Consider the following 23,541-nt stretch of genomic DNA (forward strand, 5'->3'; position numbering starts at 1 on the left):
TGCAGCGTTGGCCCTTAAGGTGAAGCTTAAGTTTGGGAAGAGCCAAAATTGGCAGGGCGCAAGATCCGGACTATAGGTAGGAAATGTCAACAACACTTTGCCAGCAAATGGGACAACTTCGAATTTTCTGGCGGAGGAGAGGACGTGTGGTGGTATTCCATCGACTGACCTTCGTTTCAGGATCGTAACGGTGTATCCACAACTCGTCGCCGGCGATGAATGTTCCTGGGCGCATAACCTTCCGCAGTCAGAAATTCAATGACAGCCCACTGTTTCACTTGTTTTACAAAATGACGTCACTACTGGATGCTATGGATTTCTCCATTATTCTGGAACGAGAAGAGATAGGGAGGTAAAACAAGTGACATTCTATAGCTTAAACATCAGTGTATTAATGATAAACAGTTCAGAATGTTTCCAGTACCATTGGCCAAGTAGCGGGCTTGGAGGCATTACTTTCTAAATCACCCTCGAAGAAAGTAAGCTACGTAGTATCTATAAAAATGCTATCAAATAAACCAGTAACTGTTTCCAAACTTTTTCTTATATGTCACAAATTTGGGTGCGCAGTTTATGACCTCATTAATTTTAGGCACCCACATCTATACACTATATGAAAGTTCTTGAACCAATTATTAGTCCATATAATAGTATTTTACAGATATTATTAGGCTCATTTTTTAAATCTTTGTTTTCTAAATTGTTAAAGTGTTCAGTAAAATTCAAAGACAGTGTGAAGTGAGTGTAACGAAGAAGCTTAAACACCACTATGATTATGATGATACTTTTAATCTAAAATATTTAACACATATTCAAATTTGACACAGTGGCATTTATACCTTTATTAAATTTCAGTGATATATTCTCTGATTGCATGTATGGATTTTGCTAATTTAGAAGAAAGATAAATTCCGATTTTAGCACTTGAGTAATCCAGACATGAATTATATACTAGGGCAGCTCATGTTTTGAGAATAATTTCTAAAATTCTTTTTGCATTTTCATCATTCAGAGTTACTGGTTTCAAAACAAAGATAAAATCACTCTTTGTTTCAACAACTGTAGGAAAAAAATGTTTCAAGTGATTGGTGAGAATGATGTAAATTTTTTTTAGTGTAATGGCGTTTTTATTTATACGTCTCTCGAACAAGTAAGCTTTAAAATGAAAGATAAAAATATAGTGAACATTGTACTTATAATGATGTTCTAGAATCCGTTTGTAGACATACTTGTTTTTCTCCGGAACTATGTCAAAATAATAATAATAAAAGAATATTGTCTTTTGTACGAATGCTTTTTTGTTTCATCTTCAGTGGCAATCCTATTCCTTGGGGATAAGCAATATAATATAATAGATATATTGCTTATCTCTTATATATAGTTAATTGAATTGAAGAAAATTATAAGGGTAAGTGTAAATCTTCATAAGTAGTTTACGTCAAAATCGAAAAAAACGAATTTTTTCTGAGACTAAAAATTCATGATGTATGATAGCTGCTTCAGCTATTAATATGATACTGATACCGAAATACAAGGTATAAACGAAAATATGGAAACACCTGGTATAAAAGAGGTGGTCGTTTCAAACACGATTTGCGTCTGAATGGTAGATGACGTTGTGGTCACCAGCACATCCTGTGAGGTATACAACCTGGCCAATCTATCAGACGGGCCAGTTACAGTTCGGTGACCTGTTCGTGCAGGTTATCGTGAATCATGTCTAAGCTGACAGAGTTTCAAAAAGGGCAAATTATGAGTACGCGTATGGTGGGAGCTTCCGTGATGAAAGTAACGGAAATATTTGGTATACCACGAGGCACAGTCTCGACGATCATGACTGTTTATGAGTGTTCCGGAAGAGTAGCATCATCGAAGCACCAATGTGGACGCAAGTGTGTATTGCGTGACAGAGACAGACGCACATTGGCTGGGATTGTGACCAAGCAGATCACCACGGCGTCAAAAGTTACAGTTGAGCTGAATACAGTGCTTATAAACTCTGTTAGCGTGAAAACAGTCAGAAGAGAACTCCAGAAGCAGGATAATTATGGCAGATCTGCAATTCCTAAACCACTCGTGACTGTTGACTACGCTGCTGTACGGAGTGGTGCAACGCCCATAAAAATTGGACAATGGAGCAATGGAAGACAGTCATCTGGTCGGGTGAGTCTTACTTTACATTGTTTCCTACCGCTGGCCGAGTTTGTGTGTTCAGAACGCCAGCACAAGCGTACGATACACTGTTACCAAGAGTGAAACATGGGGGTGGTTTAGTGATGATTTGGGCAGCCATATCCTGGTATTCTACCGGACTCATCACCTTCCAAGAACATGTCACTGCCAAGGACTACGTAATTATTTTGAGTGACCAGCTGCATCCTATGGTGCAAATTCTGTTTCCACATGCTAATGCCGTGTTTCAAGATTACACAGCCCCTGTTCATACATCTCACATCATCCAGAACTGATTCGATGAGTACGAAGATGAAATGTCACATCTGCCATGGGCTCCACAATTGCCAGACCTCAATATCATTGAGCCCTTGTGGTCAGTTTTGGAGACCAAGGTGCGAGCACGCTATCCACCCCACCGTAATCTCTATAACAACTTGTAACTGCTTTAGCAGAATGGTACAACATCCCTTTGATAACCATACGCAACCTGTATTTCTCTATTCCCCGTCGACTGGAGGCCGTTCTGCGTGTCAAAGTGGTCCTACTCGCTATTAATACATGTAATGTGCAATTTTCTAGGTGTTTCCATACTTTTGTCCATCCCCTGTATATTCCCTTTCGAATCGATTAAGCTCAGTCATAAAAAATAAGAAATAATTTAAAGTTCCACTCTTGGAAGATAAATATGTAGTGAAACAGTTAATAAGTATACTGAGACCCTTCTCGGGAAAGCTGCAATAATAAAGAACAAAAGCTTTTCCCTCATTATCATACCTTCGATAGTTGTGTCGGTGGTCTGACACAATTTTATTCTAAGGCCAACATAAACTGAGCTCTGACAGATCTAACATTGTTTACGTTGACGACAGTGTTACGAACTGTCATAGCAACAAGAATCAAAGCGACCACTTGACGGAACGATGAAGAAATCGAATTACTTTATCACTCAATGAATCAGATTATAAGTTGAAATATTTACAAACTAGATGTTTTAAAAATAATCGTACTTCACTTTACTTCTCAACGTCCAAGCACAACATAGTTCCACTAGGCCTAACGTTATTGCCACAGTAATGAATATTTTTGTCTTTTTCGATTGATACAAATCTGTCCTTTTGACAAGATTGCTATGGAAATAGAAGTGGGGTTACACGGAACAACAACCGGTCAACCTTCCCCTGACGCTGCAGAGAGTAAGTTCTCGTAGAATTGAAAGCGAGGAGGGAGGTGTCTATGTATATGGCTCTTCTATAGTTAAAGCACAATATGACCCTTGATTTGGAATGTCAAGCTGAAATTTGTAGGATTTCTAATGGTCTTTGTAGGAAATTTGTTGACATCGGAAACAAAATATACATAGTCTATATATTACAGAGACCGTTACAATGAGCTTTTCATAATGACTGATTTAGAAATTGAGTAATTGGAAAGTAACAAACATGATCCAGCTATGTTTGTCTTTTTCGTAGAAGGCTTTTTTTTTTTTTTTTTTTTTTTTTTTTAACCCTATGTGAAGAGGAGGATAGGTTTAGAGCCAACAAAAATACATTTGGAATACAAAATACATTTGTTGTCTCCATGGTAACAGAACACTGTTGTTGCATTTATACCTACTCATTACTGTGGAAGTTTTTGTGACAGATTGTTTTGATTTTTTGTGTTATCATCTCAGTGCATTGGTGTGAATATCGTGGTGAAATCATTATTTTCATTCATCAGTGGAACATAGTTTGTATTTGTATTATTCATATAGACCTAACATATAAATTTAGTATGTGCATGTGTTTGCGTAAGAAGTGCGGAAAGGGGGTGCCCTTGACTACTCAGGCACTGGAATTTGTGTTTAATTTTAGGAAATATTACAAAAAAGAACGTAACGACGGTCATTTATTGCCATTGAATAAAGTGATTGAAAGAGTAGCTTCAGCTTTACGCATTAGCCCTGCGACTGTGAAAAGAATCACAAAAGAGAAGTGTCCGAAAGACCTCGCTGAACCGACGGAAACTTTGTCTATCCTAGGAAAAAAGCGCAGGATTTCTACAGCAAACGGGATTAAACTGTCTACAATTGAAAACCATTCTCTAACATAAATAGTTTTCAATTTTTTTTAAAAAAAGATGTAACATTATGGTCCTTACGCAGTCGTTCTGATGCGTGTTTAGTGTCATGCTAAAGAGTTGAGTTGATTTTGAGTTTTATGTCCCTTTCAGCAGCGAAGCTATATGAGACGTGGACCTACTGATTAACGTGGAATCCGAATCACATGAGCTTCCGCCCGGAATCGAACCTGGGCCTCCCGTGCCAAAGGCGTATACTAACCGCTTAGACACGAAAAAGCTCGATGTCATATTAAAGAGTTCGACTAACATATGTTTCCATGCAGTAGTCAGGCCTTTCGTATTGTGAAGTAGCTGTGTATTAGATGTGAAGTGACCATGTGATAATTGTGTAAACTCTTAACTTAATTCGCTAAATTCAATTATTTTATTAAATTACATTATTAACGACAGAATCATAAACTCTTGAAATTCCAAAGGAATAAAAACTTTGATCAAGACTGTACATTCCCAGACGTCTCTGTAAACACATATTTGTTAATAAACTTGACTAGTTTCCTTATTGCCTTTCTGCATACCTTCAAGCATAGCCTGATACTTCCCCATTCATTGAACTCCGAAGTCATCATTCTTCAGCCGAACAAAACCACGGAGGACACATCAACAAAGGGATATTCGCCAGGAAGTAAGTTGAGGAAGGTGCAGGATCATCGGAGACAAGCAGATCCCACCATTGGAGGACGACCGACTCCATGTCCAAAGAATGCCATTCTGCCTGTTCATCGCCGCAGACACTTTTGAGTTTGTCAGCAGAGTAGTGGAATGAAGCTGAAGAATATTATCGCATAGACGTATCATAGAGAGAGTTCGACGCCCTTAGCAGTCCAGCAGGATTGAGTTCCAGTTGTTGGCTGATTCCAGAACATCCAGGTTCTTCCACGGCAAACCCTTCATCGTTCCAGATGACCAAGACGACGCCAGCCTCGTTGGAATTATCACGCTAGTGTTCATTCCTATTTCTTAATTACATCCCTTCTCTTTCTCACCTGTTTCCACAACTAGTCATTTTTCAAAATTAGAAACATTTGAATTTTATTTAAATTCAACCTCAATTTTACAGTTAAGTACCGTGTTGTGCATCAGTTTCATCTCCATTTGGTTGCATTCATTTAATAAGTATTGTGAGCTACAACTGATGGCACAGCACCAGCACAGTATGACGCTAATCATACGTCTAAATGACTCTGCATAAGGCCCTGTGTATTTAGAAGTAACCAGTGGTGTTATTCTAATTTTTTAACAATCGGTAATATTATATATATAAATAGAGAGAGAGAGAGAGATTAGACACAAAGGTAGATACATAGATATAATTCTCTTAGAAAACAAACAAGGTAGACAAAAGCTTTTGTTTTATTGGATACCACAAGTGACAAGTAGGGACCTACACAGCATCCTAATACAAGGTGCTGTGACGAAATTAGGTAGCACTACGAATATTTTGGAAACGAAATATCCAAGATAGATGGTTGTCAACAAGTATTGGAAAGACCCTAATCCAGCAATGGATCGACAATATTGTTGGCATGTATGCGTTTCAAATATAAATAGCCCTTACCACTCACTCATGTAAACCCAGTTCTCATTCTTGGTATCTGAGCATTTGATTGATTGATTTTGAGTTTTACATCCCGTTCAGCAGTGAGGCTATATGAGACGTGGACCTACTGATTAACGTGGAATCCGAAGCACATGAGCTCCCGCCGGGAATCGAACCCGGGTCTCTCGCGCTAAAGGCGCGTACGCTAACTGCTTAGCCACGGAGGAGCTCTCTGAGCATTTGAGATTAAGAAGTAAACGTTTATACCTTGTTCTGAGAAAGCATATGTTTAACCCTGCAGCTGTAAGAATTTCTGAGAACAAAGACAGTTAAACTAAAATTTACTTGTTCCTGGGTGTAAGTGGGTAAAATTTACTGTTATATCTTCGTATAACAAACGGTTCTGCGAACTGGAAATATTTTAACAAGCGGTCCTAGCGAACCAGCTGAATAGCACCATTGGAAGTAACGATTGTTTTCTTTACGATTTTGTAAACAATCTTAACCCTATATTGCGCAGTGTTAATCAAAATTAACAAACCATGTTGAGTGTGATACTTTGAAAGTCATACCTTAGATGGTGCCACTTCTGTTTCAGATGGTTTCCTTTATGCCGTGCCATCTGTTATGAACACTCATAATTGCATCTCCTTCGGAAGGAGAGGTTTTCCAGCAGTTTCTGTTGCGAGGGCGGATACAGCGTGGGTGAAATGCATTGCTTTGTTTATTTTTGAAGCAAGAGGAGTCGAAAACAGGGAAATTTTTCTTTGAAAAAATATTTTTCTAGAAGGTATGTGTCTGTTGTTTATTTTAAGTGCTTGTAACTTATTACACTAATTTCGTTTTGTATTTGATCGTCCGAAATTTGTTTGTATATTCTAATTAACATTGAGCAACTACGAACCTCTTTTACTAAGAATCAAACATTTCTTCGATAGGCCTAATGGAAAGTTTTAAAGGTTGGTTTCTTACCTTCTTTTCTTTGACTTTTGTTGGAATTTTTATTGGCTCATGGAAAGCATTGTTGCGTGTAGTGTATGCTTTCAGTGTTACCAACTTATGAATAAAAATAATATGAAGTTGAACACGAAAAAAAAATACTAAACGTAACAACGTCATTTCAGACATCTTTCTCTATTTTTTTTTTCGATTTTGTGTTACTTTGAAAACCTCAGTTACTCTTTATCTTTCTTTCCTTTCTGTTACTCTTTAGTATTATTTACCGATTTATTGCCCGATAAAGATTCTTGAAGACTGCAAAAGTTTATATTACTTTAACACATGAGCAAGAATATATTTCGGAAAAACGACTCGTTCAGCCATACATACCTCCTGACAACAGTGAGGATGAGCAGCTCCAGGTAAGCGATAGAGTTAGGAGTTCTAGATTCAGACGATGAAGAATGGCGTCCTAAATCTGAAACTTCAAATGGATCAGAAGATATGTTCAAAACTATTGTACTCGAGTATTTTGCTTTGATTTCATTGAAATCGATACTTTCAGATTAGTAAATTGGTTGAATCGTTTGCATTTTTTTACAGATGAAACTGTAAATGCCAATTCCAGTCAGGCTACAACTGCTGCCAGTCGTCAGCCCCAATAGAAAAGAATAACAAGAAATTATCCACCTTTTCAGTCACCACAATAGAAATCGCGTTTGTCTTCTCCAAATAAAATCAGATCTCCAATTGAATATTTGCAAATGTTTTTAGTGCTGATATTCTGGATTTAATCGTTCGTAAAAGTATTTTATATTCTAACCAGAAGGACCCCAATAAACCTTTGGAACTAACTAAGTTAGAATTAGAAATATTTAGGAACCGTAATGTTCATGTCCATTATTCGTATACCAAGGACAAAATTGTATTGGAGTTCGATCTATAGAATTCGCCAAGTTGCTAATATCATGTCTTACGGCATTGTGTTTCACTTCAAAGAAAAATTGTTTACTGTCATTCTATACATAATAGGTGTGATCCATGAAAGATATGTTAGTAATTTCAGATTAAACATACTATGTTTCAGCATACCTTATTATACATATTGTTTACTAAAGCATGTTATGAAAATCTGCGCAATACTATGTGTAAAGAAAGTCTGTAACGTCTAAAAAAATCTGTATTGGATATCAATGAAAAATTAAACAAATACGGTTCATAATTGCGCAATGTTAATTCAAATACACAATTCTCCTGACGTCATATGGTAAATGTGAAAGTCAAAATTTATTATTAGTTCGGTTTAGATACGCGAATGCAGTAAGAAAAAACATCTAAATATTTTTTTCTCGAAACAATTAATAAATTGCACAATATAGGGTCAACGCAATACTAATTTGTTTGTTTCTTTTTACTGATAATTTCGTCAGGCATAATGTTAAATAATATTTTTGTTGTAATACATAGGTGATTCTTTTCCAACAAAAAGTGCCCCTTGTTATATTGTATTGTTACAGAAGATAATTGTGGCAACTGCGCTTTATCGCACGTGAGAGTTGTCAGAGCTCTTCTTCGCGCGGCCTCGCTCTAGTAATTTACGGCTTTTTTATTTTTATTTTTTTTTTTTTATTTTTTAAATTTGCATGATTTGAGGCATTCAGAAGCCAAAACGAATAACTCCATTTTTTGTTGCTTTTTAGTTCTACACATTTTTGACCTGGAAATGATACATTCTTTTCAGAGGCAAAATCGATTAACTCTATAATGTAACATTTGCCACTAGAATGCGTAAACGTCCTCCCCACTCTTGTTTAAATACATTGGGCCTTATGCAGAGTCGTTTGAAGTGTAATTAGTGACATACTAAAGTGTTCGACTAACAAATGTTTCCTGCAGTAGTCAGCCCTTTAGTATGACTCTAATCATATGTCAAAACGACTCTGCATAAGGCGGATTGTATCCAAGTTACTAAAATGTTCAATACTGAAAAAATCTCGTTTGAGGGAGTTAATCGGTTTGGCACCTGAACGGCTCATTTGTTCTAACACTAAGGAGTTTCAGAAAATGGAATACCTTCAGTATAGAACTGTCAAAAATAAATAACAAAATATAGTCCTTTAGTCTAAACCCTCCAATAACATATTAAAACTAAAATGAAACACTGAATGAATAGCATATAACAATTTATTTTCTTTTAAAAATAACAGTAAGTGAGAAGTAGGCATAACAGGAATAGGGCAAGCACAGAGAAACATCAAAATTCAACAACATAACAAACATATATGAATATCTATATATACATAAAAACATTTAAATAACTTGCATCAAAGCGTTAAGATTATATTTTCCTTAAAACTTAAAAAATGGAACAGAAAATAAAATACAAGTTTATATCTGATATTGGTTCTATATAAGTAACATTTAAAATATATTTGGTTGGATTCTCTTACATATAAATGAAACTGGGAATCCTTTAGATTTGGAATACCATGGATGCCATATTTCGAACAGATTCACCTATTACTATCACTGAAGGGGTGTTATCCAAGTAGTACCAATGAATGATACACTTGAAGGAATTTCGTTTATACAGGAATTACATAAACATTCATGGTAGGTTGGAAAAGTGTTCTCATTTCCTTTCTCTTACCATTGGGTATATACAGGGTGTTTCAAAACAACACTGACATCGTTTGGGAGGTGATTCCTGACACCAAGATAAGACGAAAAGTATAGACCAACCTGGGTGCACAAATGCTTGCTTACGGAGTTATAGGCTGCCGAAAACATGAAAAAATGAACTTTATACCTCTAAAAGTATGGGACCTACCGTAGTCGGGTCAAAACTTCACTTAGGAAGTAGTATGTGCTCTATCCAAAAATATATCTTTCAGAATCCTAAGGTACTCAGGCAACAATTTTTATAGAGGGAGTTTGGTTACCGACATATAATCTGAAGTACTCACCGCTTTATATATAGGCTTTAGGCTCTTTGGTTGCTGTCGCTTGCCCACATTTTGCCGTGGTTTCACAGTAACTTTTACAAGCAAGTTGCTTTTACATATACATAAAATAAAGTGAAAATGATGATGTGTTATGTTAAGAATTGTATACAGAACGATTGATAACACGAAAACTATATCATATAGAGTACACTTGTCCATTTTCAGTTTATTGTAGTACTCTTAGCGTACGTTAGAATCTTAGCAAGAGTCTGCTGTAATGAGACTTTTACAATTACTGAAAGAAAAGTCAGAACATGCTTAAATTATTTATATAGTTGCTAAACTGAATACATAAGATAAGAATATTTTACTTATTATATTGAGTCCTAGTGAAATTCATCGTCGCTTACAATCAATTTGTCTTTTCAGTGCGGATGTTTGGACCTGTTACACACATTGGCCGACCATTTCGAAAGTTCATCTTCAATGGTTGCGCTGCCATTTCCGATGCATGAACTTCTGTTTTTATTATGATTTGGTTTTTAGCTCAGTGCTCCGTTCAGCAGCGAGGCTATGTGACACTTGGATCTACAGCTTCACGTGAAGTCCGAGCTCCTTCGTGGCTAAGCGGTTAGCGTACGCGCCTTTGGCGTAAGAATCTCGAGTTCGATTTCTGGCGAGAGCTCATGTGGTTCGAATTCAATTAGTAGGTCTATGTCTCATATAGCCTCGTTGCTGAGAGGGACGTTAAACTCAATTTGACGTGAAATCCCAACCACGTGAGCTCTCGCCGGGAATCGAACCCACGTCTCCCATGCAAAAGGCGTGTACGCTAACCGCTTAGTCACGAGGGAGCTCTTGTATTCTTATTGTAAACGGTTTACAAGCAACGATGAACTTCATTAAAGTTATTTTTCCGCTGGCGGTTAAAAATTCAATCTTTGTGAGATATTGTAACCGCTGGCTCTTTCATTTTACATGTTTCTCAGACAGAACGAGTCAACGCAATTCCATGAAGCTTGGTACGTTTGTAGAGAGGGGGAAGGGGGTCATAGCTACCGAACAGCAGTCGATACCACAGTTTCATTGTCACGCAACGCGAGATATTTCTTTGGTGAATCGGTTCTTTACCCTTGGCAGAACAAATAATTTTGTTCAAGTTATATCTTTTGTAATTTGGAAGTGGATTCCCAGTTTCACACAATATACCAAACTTGTGATGTATAGCAAGAAATTTACTCAACAAATAAGCTTTAATCCTCAACAAAATAAACATATTTTAGAAAGAAATGATACTCATGAAAATTTATTAATGGATTTAGTACAAGATTAACAACCGCTAACCTTTAATTATGTACCCTGGGATGATTACTTTCCTGGTTTGGCAACCAATCCTCCGATTAGAACTCTCAAGCCAAATACATAAAGGTAAATGATCGTTAATCTTGACAAAAATGTGCCACACTTTATGTTTGTTAAAGTACTCAGTGCACGGTTACATGTTTCTTGAGATCTATCATACCTTCTATTATTCTTATTCTTGTTTCTTTGTTTGGACATTTACTCCAAATGGATAAATTGCACAAAAGTACTGTTTTGTACTCCATTTACGCGAACTTACTACAAATATAAATAAAATAATATTTTCTGAGAATACTACTGAACACGACTTACTGACCTAAATTCAAATTTGGCTTCTTACTTGGTAGAGATAAAAACAAAAGTAAGTAGCATCAACATACCAGAAACAATCTATTATAACGGATTTTCCTTAAAGAAAAATTTTAAAAGGTACAGTCTTCAGCAAAAAAATATACTCTTCTGTACAAACCGTTTAGCAAGTAATTTTGGAATAACAGTCCACGTAAGATTTTGTTTGATGGAGACAGAACTATAATATTACAGGGATTATTAAGGAGAGTGATCGAACACGTCAATTAATTGTCATATTTTCTTCTTTTCAAATTTAATCACATTTATCTTCAGAGTAAAAGCAAACAGAAGTTGAAATAAAATAATTCGAAGCAAAACCAAATCTTACAAAGAAACAAGTACGTTCACGAAGTTAGGGTAAAATCATTTATTGTGACTTCGCATATATTTTATATAATTCTGTTTATGAAAAACATACTTTTAACACATCGTAAAGTTCTTTATAGCTTCAAACACGGAGGATGATAAATAAAGTCCGGTGGTTACCAAATGATCCAATCTTGGGGTTCCGATGGTTAAGCCGACCAGACTTTATAAATATGTACGCAATACATAATAATTATCATAACATATTGGAATTAATTTTAACTTTGAAGTGGCTGAGTAGTTACATATATATATTTAAAAGCTTCATTTGTAAGACGAAGAATTTCTTCTGTCACTTACGATACATCAACAAGCAACACTATACATTTTATTCGCAGTACCTTCTAAATGCTGTTGCCAAAAGTATGGCCCTCAATTAATGGTCGAATGGACAAAATATAGAGCACACTTTTCTGTCACCTTTTATATCATGTTAGAAACTTAAGCAAATTTATTCATTCATTTCCAATGGGACTAAGTTTTTGGTAGAACAGCATATATGTATACATATGACTGAAATGCCCCATCATAAATTTAGCACAACTTGGAAGATTTTATTGAAAAGAAGAAGAAAAAAAAACAGTGATATTCAATTCGATATCTCAAATATATTCTGAGAGAAATCCCGAGTTGTACGAAAGGAGAGCCATACCAATTTCTCTACTCTCTATAACTGGCACGACAATTATAACGTTGCTATGCCTCCTAAATAATCTTGTATTATCCTTAATTACCATAAAATCAAAACATGACTTGACTCACTAAACGCCATTGTTAATTTGGTACATCTGTCACAAGAAATTATACATTTCTTTTCTTAGCTTGCAAAGACTATTGTGGAATGTGCATACAATATCTTATATTTTCAGGACAGTCATAGAAGCAACATCTCTTACTACTAAAATATAATAAAGAGAATATAATTTGGTCGTTGCAAAGGAATACAGTTTTAGACAAAATATTGAGAACTTCTGTTGTATTATTCAAAAAACTTAAAACTGGCGAACGAAATATCAATAACCTTAATTTTACGTAATGGAAAGGAATGGACGCAATCCATTTAGAAAAAAAGAACAATCAACTTACTCAATTTCGGGCCCGCGTCGAAACTTTAGGTGACTGATACTGAGAGAAGCTACAGTACCCACAACTAACATATGTGTAGATATTTATATAATAATAATAATATACAAACTAATACGTTGCGTTTACAAAAATGCGTTACAATATTTTGAGGATACATTCCTTACATCAAAATAAGAAAAAAAGTACATATGGACCTGTTCTCAAAAGTGGATAGTTTCGGAGTTATAGGGTGCCGAAAACGTGAAGAAACGAATTTTAAAACTCCATAGTTCCACTACTATAGGACAGATTATAGTCAGGTCAATATATCACTGAGGAACTGGTATGTGAAGTATCCAAATATCCATCTTTCAGAACCTCTGGTACTTGCACAATCATTTTTAGAGAGGCTGTTTGGGAGTACTTGATCACTCTCCACCTATCTCTAAAAATTAGTGTGCAAGTATTGGGAACATTTTTAAACAAGGATATTTGTATAGTTCACATACCAGTTCCTCAATGATGTCTTGATCCGACTACGATAAGTCCCATAGGAGTGGACTATTTGATTATTTCATAGGAGTGGACTATTTGATTATTTCATAGTGGATTTTGATTATTTGCTAGGAGTGGAGGTATAAACTTTTAAAGTTTACTTGTTTCACGTTTTCGTCACCATATAATTCCGAAACTATCCACTTTTGAGCACAGGTCCATATGGACTTTTCTTCTTATTTTGATGTGAGCAATCTGTCCCCAAAACATTTTTGACACATTTTTTTAACACCCTGTATATCATTAGGTTCCGGGTATTGATATTGATCGATTGGTTCCGAGTATCGAGTTTTTAGGCATTGGTATAGATAAATAAGCAATTTATTATTTCAAAATCAATGATAATTCAGTTTGTTAATGCTTGACAATATGGGGCTAAAATTCTTATATTAGTCTTGTTTTTCCTGTTGTATAAAATAATATATAGACATATATTAGTTATCAACTCGTCTTAAATATGTTACACACAGATCCTATTTACTCTCTAATTTTTGCTTAAAAATAAAATAAAATAAAATAAAATGATTCTTGTAACGAACAGACAACGCATTTAGATCAGTCTAACTGCAAAATGTACAAAAGAAAGAAATATACAACATCCTTCACATAAAAACAATGGCAACAAAAACTTGTATTTCTTTTCTTCATACGGAAACCAAGCAAGTAGTAAATATTGCTGAATTTTCTACAAAATATGTTCAGCCTTCTATTTTTGTGATAGCACATTTACAAAGGATTTTTTTTTAAGTTCCCTAGCTACTGAGTTCTTTCTTTTTTCAAAAAATAAAACTAATCTAATTATCTATCATGGACCAGCCACATGACTAGCATTAATCTGTCTACTGTATCTACGCGAGTCACTTTAAAAACTCAATATACATTACATTTGATTTGATTGTTTTATATATAAGATTTATCAACTTCTTTAGCCAAGTTTTCTCACTTTGGTATTACTATGACTACAACTAAATACGAAAGCTATTTCACTTGAGCAAATTAAGAAATAATTACCGTATTTGCTGACTTATAAGATGCGCTTATTTCCTTTGAGAATAAGTCCAAAAAAATGGTATGTGCCTTATATTACACCAATACAAAGGTTTTGATTATTTCGATTTCAATAAGTATTTTGTATTTTGTGTCGTTTGATGCGTTCCTTGTTTCCTTACTGTGTGCAACAGCATAACAGCTACGTGAAATTCAGTGAATCAGTAAATGGAATTTGGGTACACCAGCTTTAATTTACCGTTTCACAATACGTATACTTTTTTCTGGCTTCTCATGAACTATACGAGGCGCATTCAGAAAGTAACTTTCCTATGCGTCCCATAGCTAGGAAACCGTATGCTGCGCGAAGCGATTGAGTGCACGTGAGAGAATAAGGTTCTAGCATGCCGCATGCATTAGCGGAGCTTCCCTAGTGCTCTCAGTAGCGTCGTGGCAGTGGTTGAAGATGGGCGTTCCTATTCCAGCTCCCGCCGCGTGTGAAGTGCGAACAGTGATGAAGTTTTTGAATGCACAGGGCATAGCGCCCATTGCAATCCATCGTCAGCTGTGCCAGGTCTATAGGCCTAACATCATCAGCAAGCAGTTCCTGCAGATTTCCCGCTCCTTATTGCACACAACTGTCACGGAGCGCCTGTTGTTCAAGGAATTGCGTGCCAGATGGGTGCCGAACCAACTGACTCCAGAACACAAAGTAAGGAGCATGGGGTCAGCATTGATATTTTTTACAACGATACAGCTGATGATGGATTTCAAACGGCGCTATGTCCTGTGCATTCAAAAACTTTATCGCTGCTCGTACTTCCCATGCGGCGGGAGCTGGAATAGGAACGTCCATCTTCAACCACTGCCGCGACGCTACTGAGAATACTAGGAAGTTCCGCTGGCTTATGCGCCACACTAGGACTTTACTCTGTCACGTGCACACAGTCGCTTCGCGCAACATACGGTTTCCTAGCCATGGGACGCGTGGGAAACTTACTTTCTGGATGCGCCTAATAGAAATTTCTACACGCGCGTGCAATTCTACTTAGTTAGATATTATTAACTTCGAATATATGTTTAAAATATTAGTTTGAATTTTAAATACGTTATAATATGAAAACAAAATATGTTTAATTCAAACTTCAATACAGGAAATGATGTACACGTCTTATATGCCGGCAAATAAGATATATAATGTGGTCACGACTGAAACGCCACCACCTTTCAACATTAATATCTTTTGGATTTAGAAAAAAAAAGTCTTGGGGAATATTCTTTGTATACAGGGTGTTACGAAAATGTGTCACATATTTTGGGAAGATTCCTCACATCATAAGAAATAAGAAAAAAAATTCACATGAATCTGTGCTCGATACTGGATAATTGGAATTGTAGGGTGCTGAAAACGTGAAACAAGTGAATATTTATAGCTCCCCTACTATCGGATCAGTAGTTGCGTCAAGACATCACTGAGGAACTTGTATGTGAACTATCCAAATGTCCATGTTTAAGAATGCTCTAGTACTTGTATACCAATTGTTAGAGAGGTAGATGGAGGGTAATCAAGTACTCCCAAACAGCCCCTCTAAAAATAATTGTGCAAGTGCCGGAGGTTCTGAAAGATAGATATTTGGATAGTTCACATACCAGTTCATCTGTGGTGTCTTGACCCGACTACGATCGGTCCTATAGTAATGGAACTATGGGCCTTTAAAGTTCACTTTTTTTTTCTTATGTTTTCGGCACCCTATAACTCCGAAACTATCCATTTTTGAGCACAGGTCCATATGAACTTTTTTTCTTATTATGATGTGATGAATCTATCCCCAAAATATTGTGACAATTTTTTTGTAACACCCTGTATACGTAAATGTAATGTCTTCACCCTACTGAAGAAATTACAGAAAGTACGTTTACTCACATGAAGTGGGTATGGTAAGGTAAGAATATTCCTGCTTTGTATCGCCAGACACAAGTACTGATTTTTGCATTTAAAAAAAGTACTTAGATCTGAAACCCATGTTCATTTCCCAACATCCCAGCAACGAAACAGCCAAGAAAAGCGAATTAATTTACAGTTTACTCAAGTGTGTATGTATATATATATTTTTTTTTGGTACAACTAATCTAGATCAAATACATTTCCTTAAAATAAACAGAACACACTATCCTCACATTCTCTCTATGAAAAGATATATTTTTTGGCTGTTACATTGCTATCTACAATACATTTTAATTTACAAATTCTCGATCAACTTTATAACTAGAATGAATATACATAAAAATCGAGAATACAATAAAAAATAATTACCAGAACTAACACTATAATAAAATTCTACTGATTCTAATTGTATTTGCAATTATTTACAAAACCAAGATAAATGTTGAATATTCATTTACAAAATACATGGCATTCACTTAAGTTTAATAAATTCTTATAAGCTCGTTTCCTTTAACAGCGGAAAACTAAATCAGTTATTATTATATTAACATCTAAATAATTATACATGGTACATAAATGCTCTACAACATTTTTATTTTTATATTTTTACGTGACTAGAACATTGAAACTATTTCACTTTGTGTACTACTTCTAAAGGAAAGTTTTGTAACTAAATGCGTGAAATCTAGGTGGGTAAGTTGCCTGGATTTTACCAGCTAACATTTCCAGTTAACACTCTTCAGGCGACATATTGACGGAAATTGCAACATCGTTTCCAAGAAATGATTCATCTTTACATATTATTTTTTCTAAGAAAAAATCTTTCAAACACCAGCATACATGCTATACCTACAATATGTATGGTGAACTAAAGAAAATAGTAGACTTTTCTTCTATACTTGAATTGTTCTCTTCTTGCCATAATGTTTAATTACAATAAATTTGGCAGCACTGAAATTTTCAAGTTCTAGCATTTTTTTTTTTTTTTTTTTTTTTTTACTAGACTTATCAAAATAATTTAACGTACTGATTCATGTAAGAAGATCACTTACCTATTGACTTTCTTTTCTTTTTTTAGGTGTAATGTCTAACGGTTATGTCTAATAGGATAAAGGACACGAATTACGAGAGTGAGTCAAAAATTATCCGCAATGCAGCTGTAACTTTTCTTGTATTGTGCATACTGATCTCTGAGATAATTTATTTTATTGTTATGCTGCTGTGGTCTTGCTATGAAAGTTTGATCGTAATTCCTCCATTTATCTTTCTTTTGTTGCAGATAGATCATGGCTGCTCCATTAGCAATTCACGCTAAAGAAGAACAATGAGCTGTGAACGAGACGTTTCTTTAGACAGACGAGTGACTATTGATAAAGACGCACATCGTCTGGAAATTAGTCATGGTTCTGTGTGCGAAAGCATCCACAACAGACTTGGATTTCATAAAGTCACGTTCCTCTTTGGTGCAAACTTTTAATGGAGCGGCCATAATCTATCTGCAACAAAAGGAAGATAAATAGAGGAATTACAATCAAACTTTCATAGCATGACCACAACAACATAACAATAAAATAAATTATCTCAGAGATCAGTATGCACAATACAAGAAAAGTTACAGCTGCATTGCGGATAATTTTTGACTCACCCTCGTATAAATACAACTCAATGATTATAAAAGAATATTTATATAACAAAAGTAATTGACATATTTTAAACCATAATTTAAAAGACTAGTACCCTGGATTTAGTTTGTTTATTGCGTATTTAAAAGCGTTCCTGAACGGTTTCAGTCACTTATATACCCTGACCTTTCTCAAAAGGTGACGTCAGTTAGATGAAGTTCGAATCACTTCATGAAAACATCTTGCTCTTTAGGTGCAAGGGTTCTAAAATTGAAAACTGAACAACCGACCTCTTGATAAATTTATTTTTGTACAAACGAATTGTTACTGAGATTCGTTGGTGAAAGACTGTATCTTTTACGAACCCTCATTTGGGCAGCACTACCGTGTTTACTTGCGTAATAGTTGCACTTTTGTACCAATTTTTTAATGCGAAAATCCAACTGCGACTATTACGCGAGGAAAGCTGCCATTCAATTATCTCGAACCAATTTCGAATTTCGATTTGTGTCAACATAAAATGGAGGCTGGAAGTAGGTTGCTTGATCTTTGTTGACGGATCGGTCACGATATTACGTATCAGTAAACAGGAAAAGTTATTTGCTCGGATTTGCGCAAGATAAACCATTTCGAAGGAAATATCGTTCACAAAGACAAAAATCCTGTAGACTGCGACTTTTATGCGGGAAAATTTATTTGGCGAATATTTTTACTTCAAACTTGAGGTGCGACTATTATGCAAAGGCATTTATTACGCGAGTAAATACGGTACTTCTCTTGAAGATACTTTTACACATAAAGGGTAAGATATTTTCATAAAGTAATTTGACTTTCACTTCAGTGATTAATTGCTGAAACCGTGCAGAAAATTTTAAAGACGCAACACTGGAAAAGACACTGGCAAAGCCCGGAAAAGCACTTGAACACGGTGCTGTTCGCAGGAAGCTCGTATGGCTTAGGATCAAAGGGACCCTCCATGACACAGCTGAATTTTCTTTTGTGTCCGCCTCCCATGTATTAAGGGATACAATCCGAAGACTGTAGGACTCATTTAAGAGCGAATGGGGTATCGCTAATAAAGCAAACTATATGATTTTTTTTTTTAAAAAAAAACGTACTAGTAGGATATATCTTCGTCGATTTCATTTTATACAACACAAAGACGAGCTTCAATTCAATATGGCATCACGATTCTACGAAAAGTTGAATATTATTAAATACATGTGTATATGCTACGATGGTATTAACACAGTTATTCTTTTATTACATCTACATTTGCTTTAAAGTCATTATTTTCATTAACATACACTAACATTTTATTTCTCTTATAATAAGCAATTCGTTTAAGATAGCACCATTTTCATTTCCTCCGCTCGCTACTTCATCTACATACAGAGTTGCGAGAAGTCAGTTTAAATAGTATTTACAGTATAAAATTTACACTGTTGATCACAGATGCGTATTTATTGCATTTGTATCATACAATACTAGAAGCTCCACTTAAATTATTTTAACCTTCTTTTCTTAGATTTATAGTTACATTTTAAGTGATTTATAATATTTTATTACTCATATATAGTATATCTTTAAAATTAACCATATACAGGGTGTGGGAAAAGTCCCGTAACAGCCCAATATCTTGCGAAATATACAGATCAGCAAAACAAACAAAAACATATGCTAAGTAATTTTGTAAAAGCTATCCAATGATACCTTTCGGGGGTTAGGGGATAGCTTTAAAATTTGAAATGGAAACCCCCATTTCTTATTGCACATTTGGATTCTCCAGAAAAAGGAACAGTGATTTGACCCAGAATTGAACATAATGCCTTCACGGATGGTGCTTGAATCGACACACACAAAAAAGGGGGGATTAGCAAAATGTTATGAAAATGCGAATTTTCAGTCCCATACTCTGGGTCATACGGTTAGTGTCCTGGACTGCGGAGTCCTCAGTGCGATTTCCGCGCAGACTAACTTTTTTATGTTTAATTTTTTGTACTCTAATAATGAATTCATACATTTTAACTTCGATAAAAATAATATATTTGTCCATAATTTATTAACTTGCAAGAAAATACAAATTGCGACAAAATTGGTTTGTTTTTGTTGTAAATAACCCTGTGAACTCTAACCCTATTACTAAGAACCATTTCATAAAGCTGGTTTGCAAAACAATTATCGAAATTTGTATTGTATGTAACTTGAATAAAGTACTAATTGAAGTTAAAACGCATGGACCTATTATTTGAGAAAAATAACAAAAGAAAAAACATTTACTTTGAGCGGGAATCGAACTCAGAACCTCTGACTCCGTAGTCCAGCACGCTATCCGTATGACCACACAATACCGAACTGATAATTCGCATATTCATAATGTTTGCTTCCCCCCCCCCTTTTTTTTTTTGTATGTCACGTCAAATTAGTATTCCTTCTTCTGGAGAATCCAAATGTGCAAAAAGAAATGGGGGTTTCCATTTAAATTTTTAAACTCCCGTACCCTCGAAACGGGTGGGGATAGGAGATTGCATTTGGTATCATTGGATATCTTTCTCAAAATTACTTAACGTGTGGTTTTGTTTGTTTTGCTGATCTTAATATTTCGCAAGATATTGAACTGTTTCGGGACTTTTTCCGCACCCTGTATAATAAATGTGCAGCCAAGCGTGTTACTTTGGCACTTAAGTTAGAGAACTATTAAGGTCGGAAAAACTTTGTTTGCACTAGCGAGTGTATGAATGAATAACAATGCGACTTCTAAAACATTTACAGGTGGCGAAGAAGGGTTAGAAAAATCTTTCAAAGAATTTGTTACTCATTTTACAAGATTCTTCTTTTGCTGCTATGCAATACATAATTTGAAGGGAATAAATGGCCTACTGATCCACTCTGAGAAAAGCTTTCATTTTTCAAGAAATCCAAATTACCAATATGGTAATTATTTAATTTTAATAACTGTATGTTACAACCATTTAGTTTATTACAAACTAAATACAACTATTATTTAAGAAGTAGTTCACGGGATTCCAAGACAACATGATACGTAATCAAATGAAGTGGAGTTCGTTCCTGCAGTCGCTGACTTAAACTTAGATTTTGGGGGAAATGTTATTCTGGGAACACTGTTAATTTCTATGGTTAGCAACACTGAAAATTCTTCAGACTCATATTTGCTGTTGTAGAATAACATTATCTATGATTATGGTAAGTTACATTACGTTACCTCCTTTCAGTTATAATAAACAAGCAAAAGAAAAATTGTAAATTTTGTTTTAGAAATCTTCAATTATTTTTTCTCTCTCAACCGTGGTAATTTAAAGATATGCACAAATTGTATCGATACTTATGGTCACCTGCCTTAATCAGAGCGTAACTGAGTTGATTTTGCGTTTAACGTCTCGTTCAGCAGTGAAGCTATATGAGACGTTATGACGCTATATAAGACATTACTGGGAAAAAGTAATCTGAAATAGTAATCTAGCTGTTTAAAAGATTAAACTGAAGTAACCAAAATTTGTACTCAGGAATTACTACATTACTTACGAAGAATTAAGTATGTAACAAGTACTCACTTATTAAAATTTCCATACGAAATTTTCTGCAAGCAATCTGATTTTTTTTAAATATGCATAAAAGATGAAATACTTTTAAAACACCAGCGGCCATTCTCACAAATATATTTCGAATTTTATGAAATACAGTAATTAGTTATTCCATATAATTCCAATGAAAAAATATATTCCATTTTAAGTCTTAATTTGTTTCATATTTTATGACTACAGATATATTTAAATTTTTATTCACAAATTTATACAAAAAAATAAACAAAATAAATTAACATATACAACGCGTACCCTAGAGTACCTTAAAATATAATTTATAACACTCATCAAGTAGAAACATTTTTTTTTTTTTTTTTACAAAGTATACACATATCTATGCATTATAATAAAAAGAAACTCTTATATTGTGAACTAATTCATATAACATATAAGATAATTTTTAGCTAAAAATGACCAATTTCGAGATTCGAACAAGTGAACCAAATGTAAGAAAATGTCTTATCATTTTTAAGGGTGAAAGAACGATAGGACAATATCTAAAATAAATAAATAAATACCTAACAACGTAATAAATAAATTAATTAAAGGACTGCCAAAACAACCGAAATGTAACCCACTGTAAAAACACATTAATAAGCGGAAATTGACGGAAATGAGTAAATATTTCCAACTGAAGTTAAGATTTTGAATAAAAGGAAAAAAAAAAATGACAATGAGATTATGTAAGACTTGTTAAGAAATCATTTAACAGTAATTTACACGAGTTTTCTAATTCTAATGACAAGTTTCAGAAACAATTCTATCTATATTCAATTTGGATTTTGATTTTTTTTAAATTTTTTTAATACAAACCGACTTTTTTGCTTTTAGAACCAATGAAACAAAAAGAAGAATACAGCCGTTTTATGGATTTTAAAGTTAAAAACACATATTTCCTATAGTTTGAACATATATCTGAAGAAGGAAGCATTTAGCTGTTGAAACTATCATAAGAAATAATTCTTTTATGGAATTATTTTTGTGTGTGTTCAATCTTCAGTATGTGTTTCATTCGTATTTCATACACAATATGGCATAATAAATTATTTTGCAACAAAGTTACATAAAACTTATCACATATAATGAAGTTTTCAATGTGACTGTACGAAACATACAAAGAATTTCAAGTTTCCTTAGTGAACACTAAAATATAGACAATTTACCATGAGAACAAAATAAAAACCTAAAAACAAGACATGGACGTATTTACGATACTTTATTTCTAACATCAAAAAGGAATTTACGATAAAATAGATAAATACGAGAATTATTTTCTAAAGCCTTGTGCAGCAAGACGTAAAAAAAAAAAAAAAAAAAATATATATATATATATATATATATATATATATATATATATATATATATATATATATATTTTGCATAAATCTTGTAAGGTTACTGGTCTGTTGATTTTAAGGAATGTAGAGGATGATTAACACGGGACAAAGTATCACTTTCATTATAGGAGCTTAAGCTGTGGAAACTCTTGTACACATAAATACCTGAGTTTCTCCTTGTTTTCAACGAATGAAAGAATTGTTAATATCTTATGCTTGGCCTTGAACTTTGGCTTTTGTGAATGCCTCATACGCTGCCAGTTCCTTCTTCTCCTTCATCATATTGCGAGTTTCGAATTCCAACCTGAAACAAATATTCTTCCATGAACTAACACAAGCAACCAATTTTAACACATCACTCAATAAGTTGGTAGAATGACATACATATGTCGCTACTATTCACATATCCATATGATGCTAAAGAAGTACTATTCATCAAATGATACGTGTCAAAATTTCATGACAATCTCACGTTTAGTTCACAAGCGACAATGGTTTTAGTGAGGCTACTTGTGTAATTTTCAAAAGAATGGAAAAATCGGCATTTCGTGTATTGATACAGCAATGCTTTTTAATGGGAAGAAAATATCATTCAAGCAAAGCAATGGGTTGAGAAGTGTTTTTCGGACTCT

At 34.6% G+C, this 23,541-nt stretch overlaps 1 protein-coding gene across 2 annotated transcripts in view; it reads right to left on the minus strand.

Annotated features, from left to right (window-relative positions):
- Positions 1–8,942: 8,942 nt before the first annotated feature.
- The window catches only part of Pect (phosphoethanolamine cytidylyltransferase), a 62,814-nt gene continuing 48,215 nt past the window's right edge, over positions 8,943–23,541 (minus strand). For both annotated transcript variants that reach the window (XM_081753984.1, XM_081753985.1), the window contains one exon: positions 8,943–23,213. In XM_081753984.1, the coding sequence (XP_081610110.1) occupies positions 23,120–23,213 (94 nt within the window). In that variant the 3' untranslated portion in view covers positions 8,943–23,119. The remainder of the gene's footprint in view (positions 23,214–23,541) is intronic.

This window comes from Thermobia domestica, chromosome 3 (assembly GCF_964235325.1).
Source record: "Thermobia domestica chromosome 3, izTheDome1.hap1.1, whole genome shotgun sequence".
NCBI classification, from domain to species: domain Eukaryota; kingdom Metazoa; phylum Arthropoda; class Insecta; order Zygentoma; family Lepismatidae; genus Thermobia; species Thermobia domestica.